We start from the raw sequence: 23,808 nt of genomic DNA on the forward strand, positions 1-23,808 counted from the left end.
ATAACCAATATTATATTGATAATTTAAATTGAGTCTAAGGAAATTAAAAGCATTAGCATTCTTTATTAATGAAGGGGTGAATTAATTTCTTCACGTGGTCTAATCTCTTGGTCACTTTGCTGAGAAATCAGTCTACTGTCTGGCATTCAGAGTAGACAGACTTGGTACAAGAATTGATTGTCTCACAGACACAGCCTCAGGCTGGACAAGCCGGGTAGCCAGTAGTTCCTGTGGAGCATCTAACCAAATCCAAAGGAGCAGTGCACTTCTTAATGAATATATATCTTGCCAGAATATCACTGAGACAGAGGGCAGCACAGATTATTCTGGTACCTTACGGTCTTGGGAAAAGCCATAAAAAAGCTAAAAATGGGGCCTAAGAAAATCGGCATGACCTAATTAGGCAGAGGAACCAAAAATAAATTTGCTAGAGCCTGCCTTTCCCAGTTTTTTTCCCACTAAGATTATTTTATTTGGTTTTACACTAAAGCTTAAAGAAGAAAGGGAAGGTCCAGGAATGTTTACTTCTGACATGTATACACATATGCATATGTACATGTAGGGATGTAGATTTCCTTGGCTGTGAAGATAGGTAGGAAAGAGAATGAGAGACCAAGGAGAGGGAGCAAGGAGGAATATCATTATTGATGAGGGGAGAAAACAAACACTCTGGAGACTGAGTAGAGATGTTTCTAAAAACTATCTGCAAGACTAGAACAACACAGAATTATTTGGCGTTGCTAGTTTAAAATTCATTCAGAAAGTGAAAGAAGGAGCTTCAAGCTAAATCCTCATTTTCTGGTACTAGAAAACAGTTTACTTGATTTATTTGTGAATATCTGTAATAAAAAAATTTTTGAATCTTCTAGTTCTTTTTAATAAATTAAAATGAAATTAGAAGAATAAGCTGTCTTCTACATCATCTTCTGTGCTAAAGTCGTGTTATATGTCATGCATTTTAAAGCTTGTGTTAACTTTCAAATCAGAACAGTAATTTATGTAGCAGTTTAGAAATCTTCTCTGTTGTGTTTGCTATGACTTATAGTCTCTCAAATAAGACAGTTGCCATTTGGAAAACTGTTAGCAAATTGGGAAGACAACATCACAGGTAAGTTTTGTGACTTTAATTCTCATGTGTATAGAGACAAACAGTTCCAGAGAAAAAATAAACTAATTTCTTTTCAGAATCCAAAAGAAGAGAATGAAAAGATGATAGTTTTTAAAAATACTTGTTCAGAGTAAACTATTTGCTACAAATATTTTAAAATTTGAGCCAACAGTCTCACTTGAGCCGAAACTTATTGTCCAGGTTGCATGCCCTTCAGATCACAGCACTGAGAAGTGGAAGCTACCTAATAGTTGTTTAACCACCACTCCCACCAAAAAGAATGATTTATCCCTTCCAGCCTCTGGCCCCTCCTCTGTAGTATTATGGTAACACAATCTACCTCACAATATGGAAGTGAAGATTAAATGAAGTGGCTGTGTATCTAGTAAATTGCAAACCAGGATTCTCAGTCAGAAAAACACTTTTTATACTTAAATTTGCTTTAATAAAAATATCAAAACATACGTGTTCTCTATATACTTGATTACCCATGTTTAAGAGCAAGACTATTCTAACCCAAAAGCAAATCAATTCTGCCATATTAAGACTTTTATTAAATAATAGTGTTCCCAACCCCCCAATTCCTTTCTTCCTTGCTTTCTCCTCAGTCTCTGTTGAGTATCCGTGGCTCCCTGTTTTCCCCAAGACGCAATAGCAAAACAAGCATTTTCAGCTTCAGAGGTCGGGCAAAGGATGTTGGGTCTGAAAATGACTTTGCTGATGATGAGCACAGCACATTTGAAGACAGCGAAAGCAGGAGAGACTCACTGTTTGTGCCGCACAGACATGGAGAGCGACGCAACAGTAACGTTAGTCAGGCCAGTATGTCATCCAGGATGGTGCCAGGGCTTCCAGCAAATGGGAAGATGCACAGCACTGTGGATTGCAATGGTGTGGTTTCCTTGGTGGGTGGACCTTCAGCTCTAACGTCACCTACTGGACCACTTTAGCCAGAGGTGATAATAGATAACCTAGCTACTACTGACAGTATGCACAAATTTGAAATAAAGCCTGGGCAGTTTAGCCTAATATATGTCCTACTTCCCCAAAGTGAAAGTCCTTAAAAATAATACATAATTAATGAAATGGAAAACAATAGAATCTTGAGAACCAATTGAAAATTGTGTGGGACCATTAGCTTTCAAATGCTTTAGGTTAAAAGGGCCCAATTTTTAGAGTCTGGTATGAAACATATATCTGCAAATTCAGTAGACCTATCAACACAAAATAATGGGCACTTTGACAATTAAATCTTTATTATAGGTGTATATTCACCCAGAATTGTATGATTATTTATTCATATTCTGAAAAATTCATATTCTTAAAATTAAATATTGTAACAACCAATTTATTGATAATGGGCAGTTTCATACAACTGTCAATATTGCAGTCCTATTTTAAAATGACTTTAAAATAAAATATGTTGATTTCTTATAGGATGGCCTACAAAAATGATTAAAGAAATCTCAGGAAAGCACACACATTTCATTGTACATCTGTGTTTGTGCATGGAAAAAAATTGGCCCATATATGTCAATATTGTCAATATAGCCTCAAAAAAAATAATTCAGCCTTGAGACTATATAATCATAGTATTTATTTGGGGGGAAAGTTGATCTGGTTATTTAGTCATTGATAGAAGTGGAAAAAATAATTTTTGTTTGAATGAAACAAAACAATAAATGACTTTAGCATATTTATGAAAAATTTTCCTAAAAATTCTGACAGTTTGACTAAAACATTTGTGTAGCATAATTGTGTTATACAATTGCATCCAACTGGTGAATTCCTCTTAAAGAGTATCACCTGTGATAACTTTTTAAAAAAGTTTAAGTTCATAACTTAACAATAATTCAACATTTGTTATTACTTGAAATTGTTATTTGGAACAATTGCATGTAGTATGATTTTCCAAAGAAATGCTATGTGGTGTTATGTTACTCATTGAAAAGGGTGGTTTGAGCTATCAGTATTTGCTTTGCAGGGCACCACCACTGAAACGGAAGTCAGAAAGAGAAGGCTAAGTTCTTACCAGATTTCAATGGAGATGCTGGAGGATTCCTCTGGAAGGCAAAGAGCCATGAGTATAGCCAGCATTCTGACCAACACAATGGAGGGTAAGAAGCAAGCCATAGCATAGTCAACCTTCTATGCTTATGTGTTTTGTGGAACTAGACCCTCTTCTCATAGAATTACTAAAGATCAGAACTACCTAAGATCAGAACTGTATAATAGACCTAAGTACATGATAGAGTATATTATTATCACATAGGTTACAAAAACTAATATTGGCCTTACTTCTTTCTAACTTGGGTCCTTATCTTGTCTGCAGAGTGACATTTCACTACTTGATATTTTATCAGTGAATATTTATTCTTATGTTACCTTACTCATGTGCAAATAGAGTAAACACTCCTCCCTTTTTAAGTCTTGGTATACAGAACACAAGGAAACATCTCCTTCAGGCTTTAGTCTGTTCTCCAGGCATAGAAGTGATAATGAGGGTGGAGAAGGACGATGGCTATGAATGAGTTGGACAAATCAAAACCTGTAATCCACTCCAACAGAGACCCTAAAAAAGTTCTTTCCTCCATCTTCTACCTACATAGAAACCATTACATTGCTCCAAAGGACCACTAACACAAATGCTTGTTGATTTTGACACACATGAACGGGCAGCAACTATTACCTCCTTGGTACCTCCTTGTTCATGCATTAAACAGTCCATGCTCCCTGAAGTTGGGGGAGATATTACATTAGTATTGCAATTTTGTAAGTCAATTATATGTCAACTCTGACATACATTCTTTAGATTCATCAGTTACATTTTGTATCATGTCCTCTTGTTGTGTTGGATATCCAGTCACATAATAATTATTTTATAATAGGCTTCACCCATTAAAATTTTTAGTAATGTTTTTATATATGACCTAAAATTCTACAAGATATGAGTGAACCACAGAAGTAGATTTGGGTCTGAATCTATACCAAAAAGGAGGATATACCACATTCGTTGTGTGTAAGATCAATGTTGATATGGAAACAATCAGAGGAGAGAATGGGTCACACATATTAATAAGAATCACAGCTTTAGACAGTGTTCATAAAAGGTACTTTTAGAAGAAACAATAATTACTAATATTTAATAAATTTAATAGTCCTATAAAGCTTATTTTAAAAATTTGTTTTGAGAAATAGAATATAGTAATTTAATCTATCATAACCTAGTTATTTTGAAGCAAAATATTAAATTCAAAGTGTTTACTTTCTATATTTGAGAGAGAAAAAAGTCAGTCTACATGACATTTTTAATGAGCATTTTCTGAAAATATTTAATGCAATTGTCTTCTTGAGTTTGTTAATATGAGTAATATGAATGTCTATTTGCAGGTGTAAGCATCAATTTTATCAAATAATGTATAAGCTACTAGCAACAGTAATTCATTTTATTGTAATTTCTACTATTCCTCTTTATTGTCCCCCTAGAACTTGAAGAATCTAGACAGAAATGTCCACCATGCTGGTATAGATTTGCCAATGTGTTCTTGATCTGGGACTGCTGTGATGCATGGTTAAAAGTAAAACATTTTGTGAATTTAATTGTTATGGATCCATTTGTTGATCTTGCCATCACTATTTGCATTGTCTTAAATACCCTGTTTATGGCCATGGAGCACTACCCCATGACTGATCAATTCAGTAGTGTGCTGACTGTAGGAAACCTGGTAAGTTCATTTGAAGTTTATTTATTTCCTTTGGAAGGGGTGGGAGAAATAGAACAAAGGGGAAAAATCCATTTTTACAGTTTTGAACCCAAAAATTACATTATCTTTCTTCATAGGAGGAAATGTCTAAGGGAATATTGCAGGGAATTTCAGAGATACGGTCTATAATTCGATGCTGATTGTTTAGGCCAATGTCTGTGTTGATTGATCATGGTGTTTGGTTATTGTAAACTCCTCAAAATCTTTACAGTTCTTCTTGCTGGAAATGTAGATCCAGGGAAACCGTGAGATCTAATCCTTGCTCCACAAACATGTAATTTTAACCCACACAGCTTCTAAAGAAATCACATTCATTAAAGGGACAATCCAAGGATTGATTTCTATTAAAAAAAGGCATAGTTATTTCTAATTGAATTACTTAATAAAATGCTTCAGTGACATTCATACAAGAGAAGAAATAGTTGGTAAAAATTCATTTGTAATTTAGCCATACTTTTGGTTCAAATTACTTGAGCATGTGTCTGTATCTGTGCATACCAATTTACATTTCCTCCTAAATCTATATGAAAAATTAAAATACATGAACATGTGAGAAAATTGTTTTACCTGGATTATTAATCAAGACCTTTCTCTTTACCAACTCAAACAAACTTAGGGCAAGGGGTAGTAGGAAGACTGACTCATGGAATGGAAGGAAAATGTGGACTACCAAATCATGTAAAGGATAATATCACAGGTTTCAGGAACAACTTTAATCAAGGGCTTAGATATAGCTCAGAAGTTCACTGCAGCATTTGTCTTTAGGTCAAGAAACGTTCAGTCATAACTCACTTGTTTTACCTATTACAACCTCTGCACTAGAAAAAGACTGGATCTCTTTTTGGGTTCCAGTTCAAAGACTCTCATCATAGGATTTCATCTGGCATCATTTGGGTCAGATGCTCACCTCTGATTTAATCAGTGTGGGCAGAGATCACATGAAAATATGGCTGTCCTGAGCAATTGTGCAGGTGGAGGAGCAATTGCCAATAGGATTGCATAAATGTGTATCCTAATAAGTAACTTCAACTTCTCTGTATTATTTGATTCAGTAGAGCACTCACCATATTTTTGAGATTTTCTCCATCTTTGGCACCTGTAATATTATTTTTTTTCCTGATTGTTTCCTTGATATTTCTAATCACTCCATCTGCTTCCTTTTTTGGACTTCTCTTCTGAAGCCTAGTAAGATCATGTTTTTGAGTCAATGTATTTTATATTTATATACTCAACAACTGTAGGAATTATTCACTCTAGTGGTATAAGCTATGTTCTAGGCCTATATTTCCAACTGTTATAGATCATTGCTCAAGAAGTATTTTAAGCACAACATATACACAACTGAAAGATCATCTTTCCCATAGTTTATTGAAAGTCTAACTTAAGTCTTATGTTACCTCTAGTAGTGGCCTTCCAGCCTCAAGGATAGAAATAGTACAGCCATTTTGCTTTACTCTTCCTTTATTTCTTATACACAGCTTGATACGAAGACCCATTATTTTTCTCTGAAGATACCTGTTTTTAAATCCTATAACTACTATTAAAATATTTCTAGTACTCTTCATTCAGTATGCGTTCACCTTACTAAAATATTTATTGTCTGCATTTGTGGTTCAACACTCTTTAATCTGGTTTTTAAGACTCCTCACCTGATCCCATCTTTCCTATACCATCTTATTGTTCATTGTTTCTTAATTGGCCACCATCAGCCTTGCCAAAACAGCCTTGTCACTGTACCACACAAATACCACACAAATGTTTATTTGTTTACATATAAGAGAATAGTTCTCAGTTCACTGTTTCTACATTCACATTTAGAGTATCCTGACTCAACTCACCTCACTCAATTCTTCATATTCTTCAAGGTCCAACTCCAGCCTTATTTCATCTAACATGACACTCAACCCATGTTGAACATACTTTTCTTAACTCCTAAAGTATTTGTGAACAAAAAATGGTTGAATATTAAACATTTTTTTGTTGTTGTATGATTCTTGGTTTTCAAATCCTTTATAAATGACTCAATGGCAAAGGCTGTGTCCCATTTTTCTCTTGTCTCTCCCAGTGTTTACATGGTGGTCACTCAATACAAAACCACTGGTTGTTTCCTACTCAAAAAGCCTGCTTCGGGTAGCATGTTTTTGTGAAAGACTATAGGCTTTGGAGTCAGGTGAAATTGGATTTGACCTCAGTTGCCAATGGTTACTAATGATATGGCCTTTAGCCAAGTCTGATAAACAATCTAAGTCTTTGTTTTTTATTACTAAAATGGGTATAATAATACCCATCTCCCAGACTTGTTGTGAAAGTCAAATGAGGTCATGTGAAACATCTAGCATGTGCTCAATAAACAGTTTCCTTCCTCATACATATATGCTATTAACCTCTTGGACCTTTCTTTGAAATATTGATGGAAAATATTTCTGCTGTAGTTCTTGTATTTTTCCCAGGATATTGGACAGTTAGGGAAGTTGAACAAATGAAGGAAGATTTTGGAAATTTGACAGAGTAAAACAGGAAATTGAAGTTTTATAGAATTCCAATGTTGAAGCAGTTGAATATGGAAGCACAGGATAAGAGGTTGGATTATAGGATGATTGAGTGGAAAATCACTAGACTAAAGCACTAAATCCTGGCCCTAGTCTAGGTGTTCATGCTAACTATCTGTGTGGTCCTGAAAAAGTTACTTAGATCCTTGGGTCTGTTTTCCCAACACACACATAAACAATGAGTTTGTTGGACTATATGACTTTTTATGTTCCTCCCAGTTCTAAAATTTTATGTTATGGGTAGTGACCGAAATAATGAGGTAGGAAAGTAGAATGGGAGACTCATGACTGGTAGATTGATTGTGAGGGAATCATTGGTAAATTCAGGTTAGTGTTGGGAAAACAAGGCTCATCACAATACAGAGCATACATGACAGGGAGCAGACTTGAGTTATTTCTTTCTAACCACAAGAATAAGAGAATATATAAACTGACTGTCTCTATCAGCTGAAACCTCCTTACCATAATTAATAATAATGTCTTATACCAATAAAGCACGGCATCGTTTACAAAGTAATTTCTTATATAATATCTTATTTGATACCTATAGCAATTTTACAATAAATATTTATACATATGAAAAATAACCTATATATTTAATACATATGCAGAGAGAGTGTGTGAGACAGAGAGAGAGAGAATTTTTTAGGTTAACAGGCACTTAGCTAACTTTGGACTATGTTATACACCATAGATGGTGGCATGTCATATTTTGGGGGGAGTTTATAATTTGCTCATTAAGATAAATTTAGAATTTCTATGGACTAGTTTATTATTCCTCAAATTACTGTATACTGCCTTATAGATGAGAACATCAAGGTTTTAGTTGAATTAATAAAAGACTATAAAAGAGTTGGGGAATTTTCAGTCTTGACTTGGATCAATGTGACCCTTTTTGTATCCTGTTTCTGTGGTACATAAAAATTACATCACTTCTCTGTTGATTGAATTGACTAAATTGAGTATCAAGAGACCTTGAATCTCCATTGAGTTACTCTAATATACTCTGTTTTATGGGGTACTTTTTGTTTTTGTTTTGCTTAACCCTTTTAACCATTATAAAACCATCTTAGAGATTCAATAAGCAAGAAACAGTCCATCAGCCGTAATAGGCTAGACAACTTCATCATAACAAACATTTCCAACTAATTCAACAATGCTAAAACTAGACTAAAATGTACCAGAAATAATTCTCACTGATTTTTAGGGCCTAAACTGAAAACATTTAATGAGATATAGCTGTGATTTTGAATTGCAAATTGTAATTAAGATGTTATTTTTAAAGAGAAGTTTCAGGGTGAGATTATATTTTAGATGAGTGTAAGTTTAGAGTACAGATTTTTAAATTCAGGAGATCTGCTCATTTCAGAGGAGCTGAAAAGATGACCTTATAATTTTCTGTAGAAAGAGATATTTGTAGATCTAACCTGAATGTCTTCTAGCTCATTTTAAATAATATATTTCTGTCATCAGAGTGCCTATTTCAAATAACAGCTGCTTATAAAAGTTTTATATGTGAAATAAAATCTTTATAAGTTAGAACTTATTTTACATGTACCAGGGAAACTCATTATTTGAGAAAAATTCCATGGTGAGTTATTCTGTAAAATGAAAAAATTATTTTTCAATGTGCATTTTGCCATATATGTGGATCTTCACGTACTAGACTTGCTTAAAATACATTTTATTTCTATCTGAATGAATGGATGACTAACTGCAGTTCAGCTATTTTTTCTGGAATGAGTATTTCCCTTAGATCTTTCTGTGATTGAAAAAATGAGGTGTTAGTTGAATTTATACATTTGTAAGAGTGGCTCAAGATTTCTTTTAATGAATATGATGTTTTAGGAAACGAGGTAATTTTAATACTGTTATTTTGACAGAATTCCTTCAAAGTAAAGGCTGATTTATCTTGGTAAAATCTTGACTTTATAGTCATAAAACGCAGCTTTTAACTATAGTATGTTAAGAGAATTGCTTTAAAAGACTTTCTGCAAGAGTGATTTCATTACTCTTCGTGTCTTTGTGTCTCTTAGGCTGCAGTTTTGAGTTAAAAAGCAAATGTTGTGTTTGCTTCATTGTTTTTCTCTCTATTGTCAAATACACATTTATTTAGCCACTCGAGTGATTTATTAATCTTAATTGTAGGTATATACATACTGAGAATGTTCTCCTGCTGGTTTCAATTAAATCTGCAGTTCCTTACTCTATTAATCCATTAACCTTAATTCTGAGGCATGCATCCAGAGACCATAATTATAAACCGTTTGTGGCAAACTTACTCTTGTTTCAGGAATGTTTATAAAATTATAGAAATGAGATGATGTTCCTTAAAATAAGCACAAAATTGAGAACACAATATGATTTTTACCAAATTTCAAGTAATTTTTAATAACTTTCAATAATATATAGATTTGTCCCAGATGTAATAATGTACAAAAAATAAATTTGGCTGTGATTATAGTAGAGGAATAGTGTACCGGAAAGAGCAATAATTTAGAAGCTATTATCCAGTATCAGATTTAAAATGCAGACAATGAAATGTTTTAAAATTAGTGCTTTTCCTGGAAATCCAGCAAATTAATTAATTAAGACAAATCCACGTAACAAAATACTTTCCTGGGGGAAAACTGCTAAACTTGAATTGATTTGTCCCTTTAAATTTTAGATATTTTTATTCATGGCTGTTTAATATTCTTTTTAAATAAATTCTTGCAGCACCAAGGTTTTTCAGTGCTTTTTTAAAAGTAGAACTATTTTGCTTTAGGTCTTCACTGGGATCTTCACAGCAGAAATGGTTCTCAAGATCATTGCCATGGATCCCTACTATTATTTCCAAGAGGGCTGGAATATCTTTGATGGAATTATTGTCAGCCTCAGTTTAATGGAGCTTGGTCTGTCAAATGTGGAAGGATTGTCTGTACTGCGATCATTCAGACTGGTATCTGCATTGGCCCTGTTTATGTCCTGCCTCTCATTGGCATAACATTTATTAACATTTCATAACATTTGAAATTGAACAAATGTGTATTTATATAATTATTAATTTAAATGATATTTTAAATTTACATCAATATGTGATATTCTAAGAAAATATATAAACATTCTTTTTAGAGCTAAATGTAAACTATTTTCTAGGAATGATAAAACTGTTGAGACACTTTATCATGATTAGATATATAGGGCACATTAAAAAAACACATGTGCTTTCTAAAATTATATTAAACCTATGAAATATTTTTTGGCCTTACAGTCTATTAAGAAATGCAAATAAAAACTTTAGGTCCCAGTTAATTTTAGGTTTTTATTAATTCTACTTATATTAGTTGAGACTACTTCGAAGTAATATTTGGGAAATTATTTGATGTTATTAGCATCTTAAACAATTATATAACAACTTTTTGAATTATAGCAAAAAATTTTATTTAAAAATATGTATTTTTTCAAATTGAAGGGAAGCCTTTCTATACGTTTTTAATCAAATTAGAGTGTTTTAATTTTATTTTATAATGGCTCATTAAAAATACATAACTGACACTTTTAATATTTTTTACTCTCTAAAATAGAATCTGAAGGTGACATTAGTTTGCTAAATTTGAAAATGTCTCCAATCAAAATATTAATTTGTTTTCATGGGTATATCTTTTGATAAATCAGAAATGTTTTATCTACTATTTCTGAAATTTTTATCATTTTTATTTTTGCATTTAAACAATGTTATGATTGGATTTAAAATTCCAATATTAACGCTACTTTTTCTGTATTAGAAATTGAATTAGTTTAGTATATTTTGAGTTTTTACATCCCTCAGGTGTGGTTCTACAATATTATTGTGGTATATTAGTGTGGTACACTAATAAAATAACGTCTAATTTCTAAGATTATATTGTGATTACTACTAAGAGTATCTTTCCACTTGATTACAGCTTCGAGTTTTCAAGTTGGCAAAATCCTGGCCCACACTAAATATGCTGATTAAGATCATTGGCAATTCTGTGGGGGCTCTGGGAAACCTCACGTTGGTGTTGGCCATCATTGTCTTCATTTTTGCCGTGGTTGGCATGCAGCTGTTTGGTAAGAGCTACAAAGAATGTGTCTGCAAGATCTCCAGTGACTGTCAACTTCCACGCTGGCACATGAACGACTTCTTCCACTCCTTCCTGATTGTGTTCCGCGTGCTGTGTGGAGAGTGGATAGAGACCATGTGGGATTGTATGGAAGTCGCTGGACAAACCATGTGCCTTATTGTTTTCATGTTGGTCATGGTCATTGGAAATCTAGTGGTATGTATGTTTTACAAACACTCATAAATTAGAATCAGATCAGACCGTAGCTAGGAACGTGGGCTGAAAACGTATGTCTGGTTCTGTAGTAAATGACGTAGACTCAAATTCCCCTTCTAGCACTCTGAGCATGAGCAAGTTGTTTAACTTCTCTGATGCTCAGGTTCCCATTTATAACACTGAAATGAATAAGAAAACTGAAATCATATGGTTGATGTGAGAATTAAATGAGGTATATTTCTGAATGATGGGTGGACATAAATATTAGAGTTTCCTTTTTTTTCAAAGAAAATATATTTTTATCACCAAGACTAATTTTATTCTAATACAATTTTTACAAAATAATAATCTCTACTAACTTTAACTGTCTGTTCTATATCACAAATGTTCTTTACATGTTCATATTTCGTATTGGCTTGCTTTACTCAGAGGCATAGGTTGCATAGTACCAAATTTTGAAGACAAATTTCAGTGAAATAGGGCATTATATTTTAGCTAGGTACTGTAATTATCCAGGTGACTTGGAAGGGGACTAAATATTTTCTTCCCTTAATTTGTATTATTAAAGGAAAATAAATTATTGCAGTTTAAATTATTCATATTTGTAGAAACTGTACATATTTAAAAGGCTTAAGTTTTAATTATGCCTTAAAAGCACTAACGTAAAAGCACAATGTGTATATTTCCATGTTTTAATGCTTCAGTTTCTCAATCACCTGTGGGCAAAGCATTTCTTTATGTCATCATATTGGGCCTTCTCATTCAGGGGTACATTTCAAATGAAATTTTTCAAAAGAATGCTAGTGGGATACCTATGAACATGCATTTTTTTTCCAGAATAGTAAATTTAGGGAGCTCTAGATTCTGAAAAAAAAAATGTGACACAGAAATAAGGAAACAAACTTGGGCTTTTGCTTTGCCTGTGTCTTCCTATAATGTAACGTATTCTGAAGCTTAGTAACTACATTTCAAGCTAAAAATATTCTTACAAATAAATTTCCTTTTATATCAGAAATAGTGAATTATTATGCAATAACCATAATTCATCAGTTAATTGGGTAATTTTTCCATGTATTCCAATGATACTCTAAGATTGAAGATTTCTTCATATTTTTCCACAAAATAAAGGAAAGAGAAAAGCAACTTACATTATATGGGTCTGGCCTAAACCCTGGAATAATTTTAGATTTTTCTCCATCTGTTGAGCTATTTGAACACATAAATTTCCAAGTATATTTGATGTTAAACCTTATATAATTTGGATTTAGAAACTTCTGCTGTTATAAAAGTTTGTGGCTGTTAGACCAAAGGAATTTGTATTGTTATTTTTATACCTATCATCAGGTTATTAAATAAATGAATTCATTATTTACATACATGAAGCTAGAAATTCCCTAGACCAGCTGACAAGATGAACCAAAATGATTAAGATGAAAGTATCTCTTTTTTTCTCATGGGCAAAAACCATAAAGGTGGGGTTTTGTCTTTTCACCAGCAAGTCTGAGCAGATACAATTTAAATCTTAGAAGCTCTGCTTTCCTAGTGTCCTCAGCAGGAAAGAAGAGATGCTTGTTGTACCATTTTGCCCTTGGAATAGAATATTGGGTTCTTTAAATACTGTGTGATTTAGACATATTGTCTGAAACATAGTAAGCATGAAATAATTTAGCAAAGATCTGTGAGTTCCCTGTTTAGGCTGTTACTTTAATGCATAATTCAGTATTAATACAGAAATTTTTCTTTTAGGTTCTGAACCTCTTTCTGGCCTTATTGTTGAGTTCATTTAGCTCAGACAACCTTGCTGCTACTGATGATGATAATGAAATGAACAATCTCCAGATTGCAGTAGGAAGAATGCAAAAGGGAATAGATTATGTGAAAAATCAGATACGGGAGTGTTTCCAAAAGGCCTTTTTTAGAAAGCCAAAAGTTATAGAAATCCACGAAGGCAACAAAATAGATAGCTGCATGTCCAATAATACTGGAATTGAAATAAGCAAAGAACTTAATTATCTTAAAGATGGGAATGGAACCACCAGTGGTGTAGGTACCGGAAGCAGTGTTGAAAAATATGTAATCGATGAAAATGATTATATGTCATTCATAAACAACCCCAGCCTCACTGTAACAGTGCCAATTGCTGTTGGAGAGTCTGACTTTGAAAACTTAAATACTGAAGAGTTCAGCAGTGAATCGGAACTAGAAGAAAGCAAAGAGGTAAGAATGCTTTTAAAGTTTTTTGGATCTACTGTAATAACTATACACTATGGTCATTTATTATTTTTATTGGGTATATATGCATCATTAAAAAGTAATACTGAAAATCATATATATAGTGATATTGGAGAATCATGAGATAGTCTTTACTGGTAAATCTGTTTATAGAAATTCCAGCTTTCCACAGGAAATCATCATTCTGAATAATTAATATATTCATTTTCTTGGTAGTTTGAAAACATCTGAGTAAGAAGTGTGGCTTTCAAAAAAAAGATTTATTTAATACATTCTACTCTAAACTATGAAACTACATTACTATAAAAAAAATCAATGAACTATATTTATATTCATCACTGTGAAGTGTCATCTTCTTACTCTCTGTAACATGTTAGGTTTTGCTATGATGTTTTTAATGTGAAAGTTTTGTGTAGTTTTTGTTAACCCCTGAAAGTTTTATTCACTATGATAGAGTTTTATTCACTATGATTCATTTATGAAAGTGTTATCCATATTGGAAAAGTACAAGTAGGACTGATTATATTTTGCCCAGTCAAGGATGAAAAAATCCATAAAGTCCTCCAGATTAACTTGAAAATACTAAGAACTATTTAGAAAAGCTCCACTTGAAAATTATAATTAAACTGTAGATGGAAAACATGCTCTTACTGGCATTACTATTTGTTTAAATTAGAGAAAGAAAGAAAAAAGAAGGAAAATAGGAAATTAGTCCTACTATATGATTAGAATTCGTAAGTTTCCATAATAGTAACTTTAATGGCATTAATTCTCCAATTCTGTGTTGTGGAGAATGGGATCACATTTTTTTACTATTATTTATGTATGGACTTTAAATACACTAGCAGGAAGTAAGTCTAGCACAGATAGATTTATAGAAGATATGTTTTAGCTTTAGAGTATAACGTTGACACCATGGGATCAGACCAATCATGGTTGATTTTGTGAGCATATTTTGGAACTTTCTTTTTTTAATAAATGTACCAACAGAATTTGGTTTGAAATCCTTATAATAAGTAGCTGACAATAACTCATAGCTTCCTGGGTTTTTTCAGGAATTTCAGAGTTGCTGAGATATAATATAATAGTAAATTGGAAAATATTTTGAAAAAGGTAAAAATACATACAAAATGAGGTAGTAATATTCTTTCTCTGAATTCCACTCAAAGTCTGCTTAGTGAGTTCAATTCTAATTTATGTTGCTCATTCTGACAAACTAAGAATCCAAATCTAATTTTATTTTCCATCACCTGACATAGATTTATTTAAGAAGCAACACCAATCAATTAACAAGCATTTATTGAGCACTTTTTGTGAATTTGGCACTCTACTGGACACTAGGAGTAAGAAAAAGTTAAAGGATATCTCCATAACGTAATTCCCCTTCAGGGAAATCTCAACATCTTTGAGTAAGCTAACACTACCTCACAAAATCATTAAAGACCTATTAAATCCTGTAGGACTGCATGGTATACGTGTTGAGAACAGCAAGAGCAGTTGCTAAATGGAAGGGATAAAACTGAAATAGGCCTCAAAGTTTGGGTCCTATACAGATGAACAGAAAACAAAAAACTGAAACCTACTAAAGGAAAGCCAGAGTTGAGAGTGAGCTTAGTAGTAAGGGGAGGCAATGAAATAATCAGCATGAGTAAAGTATCGGTTGAGAAGATGGTGGAAAATATATTTGAATGCGTAAGGTAGTTTCAGATTATAAAGTTTTAAATTAAGTCAAAGAGCTTGGAATTGGCTGCATAGTCAATAAGGACCTATTGCTTGTTCCGAAGCAGGGGAAGGCAATAGGAAAGTGATGTCTTATGAACATCTATTTGATATCAAAGAGTAAAACAGTTTAGAGTGAAAGATAAGAAAGATTATCTTGGGGAATATAATAATAACCATTTGATAGCAATGAGGTGATGAAATTCTGGGCTGCTGAAATAAGTAATGGGAACTAAGACTAATTGGGAATTTGACAAGCCTGCTAAAGAATCTAGGAAATTGGAAAAACGGTTATGTGATTGTCTGAAAGGCTTTCTCAAAAGAGTTACCAGGTTTATGTGGTAAGAGGAGTTCAAATGAGACATACTGAAATAGAAGTAGCGGTGCTGGGACCCAGAGTCTGGGTGAGAGGTCAGGATTTTAAAATGGATTTGATAAGGCAGATTTTGCAATTATCTGATTCCCTGAAAATGGAGGAGCTCACCGAAGAAGTAACCATAAAATGAAAATAAGAGAAGACTAGGAACAAAGTAGCATAAACAGCTTGGGATCAAAAAGAGGTTGAAAAGCCAAAGAGGTTAAAAAAAAAACTTTTGTTAGATTAATACCATAGATTGTATCACATCAGATTTATAGAAAGTAAACATCTTAATTTCCTTTTGCCAAGTGGTTCATTTCCAAAATACTTCAAAAATTTCATAATGTCCACAGATACTTCAAATAACTGCTTAGAAGACTACTACCTCATTGTCATTTGTTTTAAATGATGTAAACATCATAAATTTGAAATAATGAGATACAATTTCTCCCTCATTATCAAGTCCTGGAAAACATTTTATTACCTGAACAAAAATTCCTTATTGGGTGATATTTTATAACCATTCTATCTTCTTTCAAGCTAATTTTGAATATAACTACAGAATGTAATGAAATTGATTAAAATGTGCAGATAGATTAGTGGGAAAGTCATCAAATTAAATATAAAATTATATATTTTATAGATCTAGAATAAAATTTCGAATTATCTTGCACAGTAATATTAAATTCAATAATAAATTTTATGTGGATGATTTGGTAAAACTAGTGTCCTCAAAAAAGAAATAGAGCAATTCTCATATATGCTCACACACAAGATAAAAAGTAAACAGTTATTCAAAATAAAAGCAAATATCAGCAAGTTCTAATATTACAGAACAGATTTAGATAAACTCTAACAAAATGCAGTTTGATCAGAAATTTCCAAAAACTCCTGGCATTGAACACTGGTCACATTTCAGATGCATAGTTATATTGGCTGGGCTATTCTTTTTTAATAGCTATCACACACATATGCACCCACATTAAAAGATATCCTCTCCATAAAGTGACATTTTGGTTCATGTTTCGTAATCACAAGTAGCAAAAGAACACTGAGCTCTGCTTTGGAGAGCACAGAGTGTCCTTTCTCTTTGGGGATAAAGTGAGCACTCATGTAAGTTAAACCCACCAGAGTTATACGTTTTTCACTTAAAAAAAAAAAACTGCATGAAATTTCTGTTTTAAAAGGAAGCAGAAAATTAATCATTAATTTTGATGGTATTTGAAAACTGTAGCTACTCAATTCCTTCCATTTATTTTCATAAAAAGTATACCTGACTAGTGCAGCTAAAGAGAAATGATCCCTAGAAGTTTTTAGAGATAAAAATATGAATTGCTATTATTTTACATTATATAATATATATTATGTGTGTATATTATATCTGTGTATACAGATATCACTAACATAAGCAGGCTAATGCAGAAACAAATGTAAACCTTTGCATGAAAAAATGGAAGGGAATTGAAGGCATGGATTTCAAAATAGTGATATTTTTATCTTGGAAAAACTTGGAATTATACTAATCTTTTGACAAGCTCCAATGTAGAATTTTGTTTGTTTTTATATTTTTAAAGTTCACATAATCATGACTTCTTGAAATTTTTTTATAACTATGGATTTTTACAATTTAGTTCTGAAAAGATTATTGGTTTGTCTTCCTAAGTGAAGAATATAAAATAAATGCTTTTAACAATCATATCTGAAGTTGAATTCCAAACACAATCTAGCAATATCATACTGTGACCTTCACTGCTTACCATTCTTACTTCTCACAGGGATAAAATCAAGCTGGAGCCATCAGGAATGCAGCTCTGGTGTTTTTTAACCAGCCAGAGGCCACCACTTTTACCCAGGTTACCCAAGCAAGTTGTACATGTACAATCACTTTCTAAATGAATTTTGACTGGCCTGCATGCTACTCAGCTATGTTCCTTCCCCTGCCATGGCAAGGAAGTGCTAGACTTGTCCAGCTGCTCTCTGCTGAATCGTGTGACACATCACAGCATGGTCAGGCGAGACGGACAGTCCCAACATCGTATTTAATTCTGCTAATGAGTTTTCAGTTTAGGCTTTCAGCCTTTTAAAATCAGTAATTGCATGCTCTGTAAGATCTGTAATACCTATTTTAAAACATGGTAGGAATGTTTAAGGTTCACTATAGTGAAGGACTTAAGAGAGCATGCATTTTTTATTTTTCTGCTTTTATTTCATTACAATAAGACCACACCTTTTGTTGTTGATTCAGCCCTTATATAAGTAAATTTTATTACCAAAATGAGCCTCACAGTGGTTTTTTTTTTCTGATAGTACTGCCATTTTCAGGTTATTATATTCAGATCTGTGAATATAATTTTCAACCTATCCAATTCATGTGATCCAGATGGAAATATTTGCTTTCATGTTTTGGGGGAAAGGCTCTGTAAAAAAGAGTAGGGTGATCATGAGTTTTTGGAGATGAAGGGCCATAGTCTGTATGCATTTGGGCACCACATATCTTGGATTTTTATGTATTTAATAGCTTAGGAAAGTTGTCATGTGTCTGCAAAACCATAGTCATCATTGTAAAGTAATCCAAAGAAAGCATCATCATATGGGTTAGGAAAAATTTATTGCATCTTGATCATTAAGCTGTTGGTCTAGTGTACCCACTTTTGATTTGGAATTTTCATGATCTACATTAATTTCTCTCTAAATATTCTACCCAAAACTGAGCAGGCAAAAAAGAGACTTGGAAAATTTACAATTTTTGGTTATTAATTATTATAGTTTTATGAGGAGTAAAGGGCATCTCCCAATATTATTATAGATTTGTGGATTAATTAAGCTTTTAGTTTATTTTCTTAACTCAACTTTCTCCTGTTAATTTCACTGCTTACTGGAATCTCAGCCAGAGTGCAGATTCTGGGAGGGAAATCAGGAAGCCAAAGTGAAAAGTTCATAAGTATTGAGCAGTTTTCAAGGCTTTTGGTGGCAAAGAATATCTAATTAGAGTTTGGGATGGTCTCCAGGTTTAGTTTATACATACTCTCTTCTTCCTTAAAGATTATTGAGAATTAGCTGTAGAATGAAATAAATTCAGGAATTAAATTATTAATGAAAAATAGAAAAAAATATACAGTCCCTGGTGATTTCTGCAATTTTTACTTAGTACTAACTTTTTTAGTTTTAGGAGTAAAACAACATTATTAGTCATTGAAGAAAATCTGATTTATTTTTCTTCACAAGCAGAATAGAATTAAATAGTACTGGCAAATTATTGATTTACACCATGTTTACAACAGGATTCCCTCCTCCTTTTCAAAGTCTTTATGGAAATTTGAAAGTAGATACTTGACTAAGGTTCTGAGCATGTGCCTTTCTGGAAAAAGTGTCGTGCTCTGTTTTCAGAATCTGGAAAGCAATGAGAGAGAGGCTCTAGCTTTGAATTTCTCCATTACACTGCCAGTGTCTTCCAAATGCTCTTTGTGAAATTAAATGCAAGGCTACTCTTCTAGAAACACAGATGAGTGTGTGAATAGCCATTTTAAACCCATCTTGACCTTTAAAGAACAATCTTGGTGCTTTAGTGTACTTCTGCTGAAAAAAATCTGATTAAGGCTAGTTCAGATGGGAATTTTTGTGTCCCTTCTTCCAGATAAATGGCCTTTTTCTTTCACTTTCTTGATGCCCTTTTACCCTGCTCTTCAACTACAACATAATTATTCATAGTTTCACATACAATGTTCTTGTTAATATTAAGGCTATTTTAAAATGAAAAAAGCATCAGGGGTGTTGTATACTTAACATATATTGAGGCAAACTAGATGGTGGTGGTTTATATTTTTAACTATTTGATAAGTGGTCAGAAAAAAAAAAAGCTATTGGTTTTAGTCTTGTTCTTCCTGCCTTGGACAAGCAACCAAATGGCCTCACTGTGTGGCTGCCTGTTCTTCAAGTGAAATGTCATGAGTCAAGATATGGATATGCATATCCAAAAGATCAGACTAAGGCCCTGACAGTACGTGGCACCAAAAGACATTCTGTCTTCTACTAGCAAGATAAAATCCAGAATTTTTGAGAAAAAAAAAAATGGCTAGATTTTAAAGGTAATCTGTAATGGCTGAATCTTTTGTTTTGCCTCTTGAGTCACACAGCAGTTTGTGAGAGTCACACATTTGATAGCTGATTGAAAATAAATGAAATGTGAGCGCATTTCAGTGGAAGTAGGCCAGTTGCTAACATTCTCTTCTATCTCTGAAAGTTAAATTTCATTATTTAATTGGATAAAAATCAAGAGCAATATTCATCATATGGGGGAATGTCTATATAAGGTCATGTTATTGGGGGGGGAAATGGTCTCATGGCCTTTTTGGGTGCTAATTCTATCATTTCTTATGTTGAGATAACCCATTCTTCTGAGTGGTATTTGTAGTTAACCTTCTTGAAAACCTCATATTCAGGTACCATGTCTTTGAGAACATGGTTCTTGGATCAGGGTGCGGCTTCCACAGCATTGCGCCGGGCTTCCGCTACAGCCAGGCATGTTTTCTGCGGCTGAATTAGGCCTGGAGAATGTTGCATCTTAAAACCTGCTTTCCAGCGTGCATTTGTAGAGCATAAGCCATCATCCCTCTGTAGACCTAGTAGTTTCTACAAGGGATGGAAGAATCTAACTTCTAAGTGCCGTAAAATATTAGAAGGGTAGGGAGAAAAGAGTACAAGAAAACAAGTTTGAACTTGTACTATGTGGTTTTATATGGAAGCTTTCTATTGTTATGCCTATATTCCCAATTATATTTTTCTAAGTACTTCACAACAAGTATTAATTTAGGTTATTTAGTATATTCATCAAGTTTCTTAATATGGTAAATTTTATTTCAGATTTCTTTGCTTTTTTTTATATCGTAGTATCACAGCTATGGCAATAGAAAGAAAGTAAGTTATTCTTCATATTTATCATTGGTTACTTGTTTTTAAATCAGTTACATGCTTTCAAATAAATTTGGAAGTCATTTTGGTATGGCTATGATAAGATGTATCACAAACTTCCCTTGACTAGAGTGTGAATATCAAAGTTTTGAACATAATTTAAAAATGTTTAGATTATTTAGATTATATCAATGTATAGAACTAGTATAGATATGTATTATATGAATGTATAAAATTTCAAATGCTTAAATAGTTTTCCCGGGTGTAAATTAGTGATTTAAAAAATGCAGCAGTAAACTTCTTTAGGTATCCAGTAACTACAGCATGTCAGGCAGTATATCATATTGGTAAGTTGTGTAATTTAATAAGAGCACAATTCACATTTTAATTTCTAGATGTAGGTAAATTCACAATTTTAGAAATGTTACATAGTTGATATAATATTTTCATAACTTCATAGAATAAAAGATTTCCTATGATAAAAATGTGGCCTATTGAGTTGAAAAATAATGTAGTACCATTTCTGACAAATCATATTAAATCATGACTAAGCCTGGTTCTCCAACTTGGGAGAGTTGACTTTATGTCAACCTTCATAGGGAAGGAAGCCTCCCATAAAACAATTTTTAGTAAAATGAACACTGGCTTACCATCGTCTAAGCTTTGGTTCACAAGGGTCATTGGGCTTGGAAACACTTTGCCTATAAGACCCCCTCTGAACATTCCTTGAGAAGCTTTCCAAAGCCTACGTTAAAAAAGCTTATCCTTATAACCAGAAAAGCTGGGGAACCGTAAAGCATTCTTCATGTAAATGGACTCTACTCCTCGGAGAAGAGCAGAAAGAGGGCAGGATTTTTTTCCTTGTCTATTTTCAAAAGACCTGTGCCTCATAATGTCAGGGAGAGAGAGCTGAATTAACTGAACCCTGTCCTTCTCTACTTTAAGATGTATAAATGCATAACCTCCAAAGCTATTGGAATATTGAGATTATTTATACACAAACTGTTAACCACATTCACAAAGAGGTTTATAATCTAAAGACTATATAAATAACAAAAATATACCATGAGGTCCAAACCTGGTAAATAATTAATTCAATTGCTATTCAGGTTAGTGGCTATTATGACTTATGCTGTGAAGGATTGTTTTAAGTAGTATTTGTATTTAAATATAAGACAGCTGCAGAATATATAGCAGAAAATTATGTGAAAAACATTACACAATTATATTGACAGTGGTAAAATGATAAGTGAAGGGTGAGTATATTTTCTGAAGTCTTCACATGGGAAAGTATATGTGTACGTGTGTGTAGACATATATACTTTATTACGTTCTTCCCTCAGATTTCCTTATTGAATGTTAATATTTTAGAGAAACACTTTAGAAATATTTTTATCATTAAAATATTATTAATTAAATAATTTCTATTCAATAAGAAAATGCATTTTCTAATATAATTAGATAGATTAGATAGGGCTAGGATTGAGTTATATATAAAATGTAGCAATGAAATTATCTGAACACCAGAATTCTATCTATAAGAGTAATACAAAAATACATTTAATCATTTATTCACTCTTCATGAACACAACATAAATATTTATTTTCTATTGTACGCTTTGTGATATACTGGATCTTTTTGTGTATATATATGTGAGTGTGTGTATGTACTTGATATATGTGTGTGTATATATGTATGTATATATGTATATGTACATAAATATATACATTATGGTAGGATTTGGTGAAAGGAAACAAGTATAATGAACTAAATGTTCTATGAAATTTAGCATGTAGAAATCATGCAAGAAAAAAAGGCTTCATGGAGGAGGTGAACCATGACCAATTTCAGAAAAAGTTATTGAGTTTGGATTAGCCAAGAGGAAGAAGAAACAGGAAACTTTTTATAACCTCAAAATAATTTGGTTTCTTACTAGTGTTATTTATGCAGTGGATGTTCTTGCTGTCACTCATCAAAAGTCATGGTGTTCAACCCGTAAACTACCAGTGAAATCAGAGGGGAAAAGTTAGTTGCTGAGACCAAACAATTATCCAGGGTTTTCTTAGTTATACCAGAAGCTGCTACAGTTCTACCCAGAAGTAGCTTTCCTATGTCTTTCTTAAAATAATAAAGATATCCTGTCGGTAAGAAGGAAAATCCTAGGAGGAGAAAATGTTTTGGCTTTTCCGTGTCTCCAAAATGTAGAGGAATTTAATGGTAAAAATTCTTGTTCTATGATGATCCTAAGAACCATGAGTCATAAGCATATCCCATACTAGGAGGTACTATATTATAAAATCATAGTTTGACTTAAAGTAATTTTCACAACATATTTAATTGGATATGGTTAATGCCACCTTCATAGTAACACCACAGAAAGTATCATCTGGATATTACTCTTCAATTAGTTCACATTATAAATTATTAAATTATATTTGCATTATGACTTCTGCAAATCAGGAATTTTGAGCCAAATTTCCCCAAAATGACCTGAGTTTAGGGAGTCATTTAGGTCTTTTTAAAAATAACACATTAACTCTTTCAGAAGACTAGGGCATAGTGACCCTAACACTTAGCTCCTAAAGTTAGTGGGGCTTTGAAACCATTAGCATATCCATGCACTGTTCTTTCATCATAAAAGCTTTACATTATCTAGGTTGTGCTGTATGTCATGTCTTTGTATCAATTTTCATCAAACATTGCACATTCATAATGTCTTCCCAAGTGATCTCAGAGTACTTATTAGATATTTATTCTTATAACATTAAAGTGGCTCTTCTAGCAATGTGGCATGTCACAATGATTTATTTAAAGGAAAAATCCACAGCCTGATCACATGTTGAATTCAGAATGTGCTCCTAATGAAAGTCTATACAGATTATGGAC

General features: G+C 32.8%; 1 protein-coding gene across 4 annotated transcripts in view; it reads left to right on the forward strand.

Annotated features, from left to right (window-relative positions):
• SCN3A (sodium voltage-gated channel alpha subunit 3) overlaps positions 1-23,808 on the forward strand; it is a 78,497-nt gene that overhangs the window by 30,707 nt on the left and 23,982 nt on the right. For 2 of the 4 annotated variants that reach the window (XM_045559384.1, XM_045559383.1), the window contains exons 11-16: positions 1,717-1,917; positions 3,093-3,225; positions 4,595-4,833; positions 10,189-10,362; positions 11,348-11,704; positions 13,451-13,921. In XM_045559384.1, coding sequence (XP_045415340.1) covers positions 1,717-1,917; positions 3,093-3,225; positions 4,595-4,833; positions 10,189-10,362; positions 11,348-11,704; positions 13,451-13,921 — 1,575 coding nt within the window. Of the gene's footprint in view, positions 1-1,716; positions 2,014-3,092; positions 3,226-4,594; positions 4,834-10,188; positions 10,363-11,347; positions 11,705-13,450; positions 13,922-23,808 lie in introns of all 4 variants that reach the window. The other 2 variants (XM_045559381.1, XM_045559382.1) reach the window with 1 other exon arrangement.

Source organism: Lemur catta, chromosome 8 (genome assembly GCF_020740605.2).
Source record: "Lemur catta isolate mLemCat1 chromosome 8, mLemCat1.pri, whole genome shotgun sequence".
In the NCBI taxonomy this organism is placed as follows: Eukaryota; Metazoa; Chordata; class Mammalia; order Primates; family Lemuridae; genus Lemur; species Lemur catta.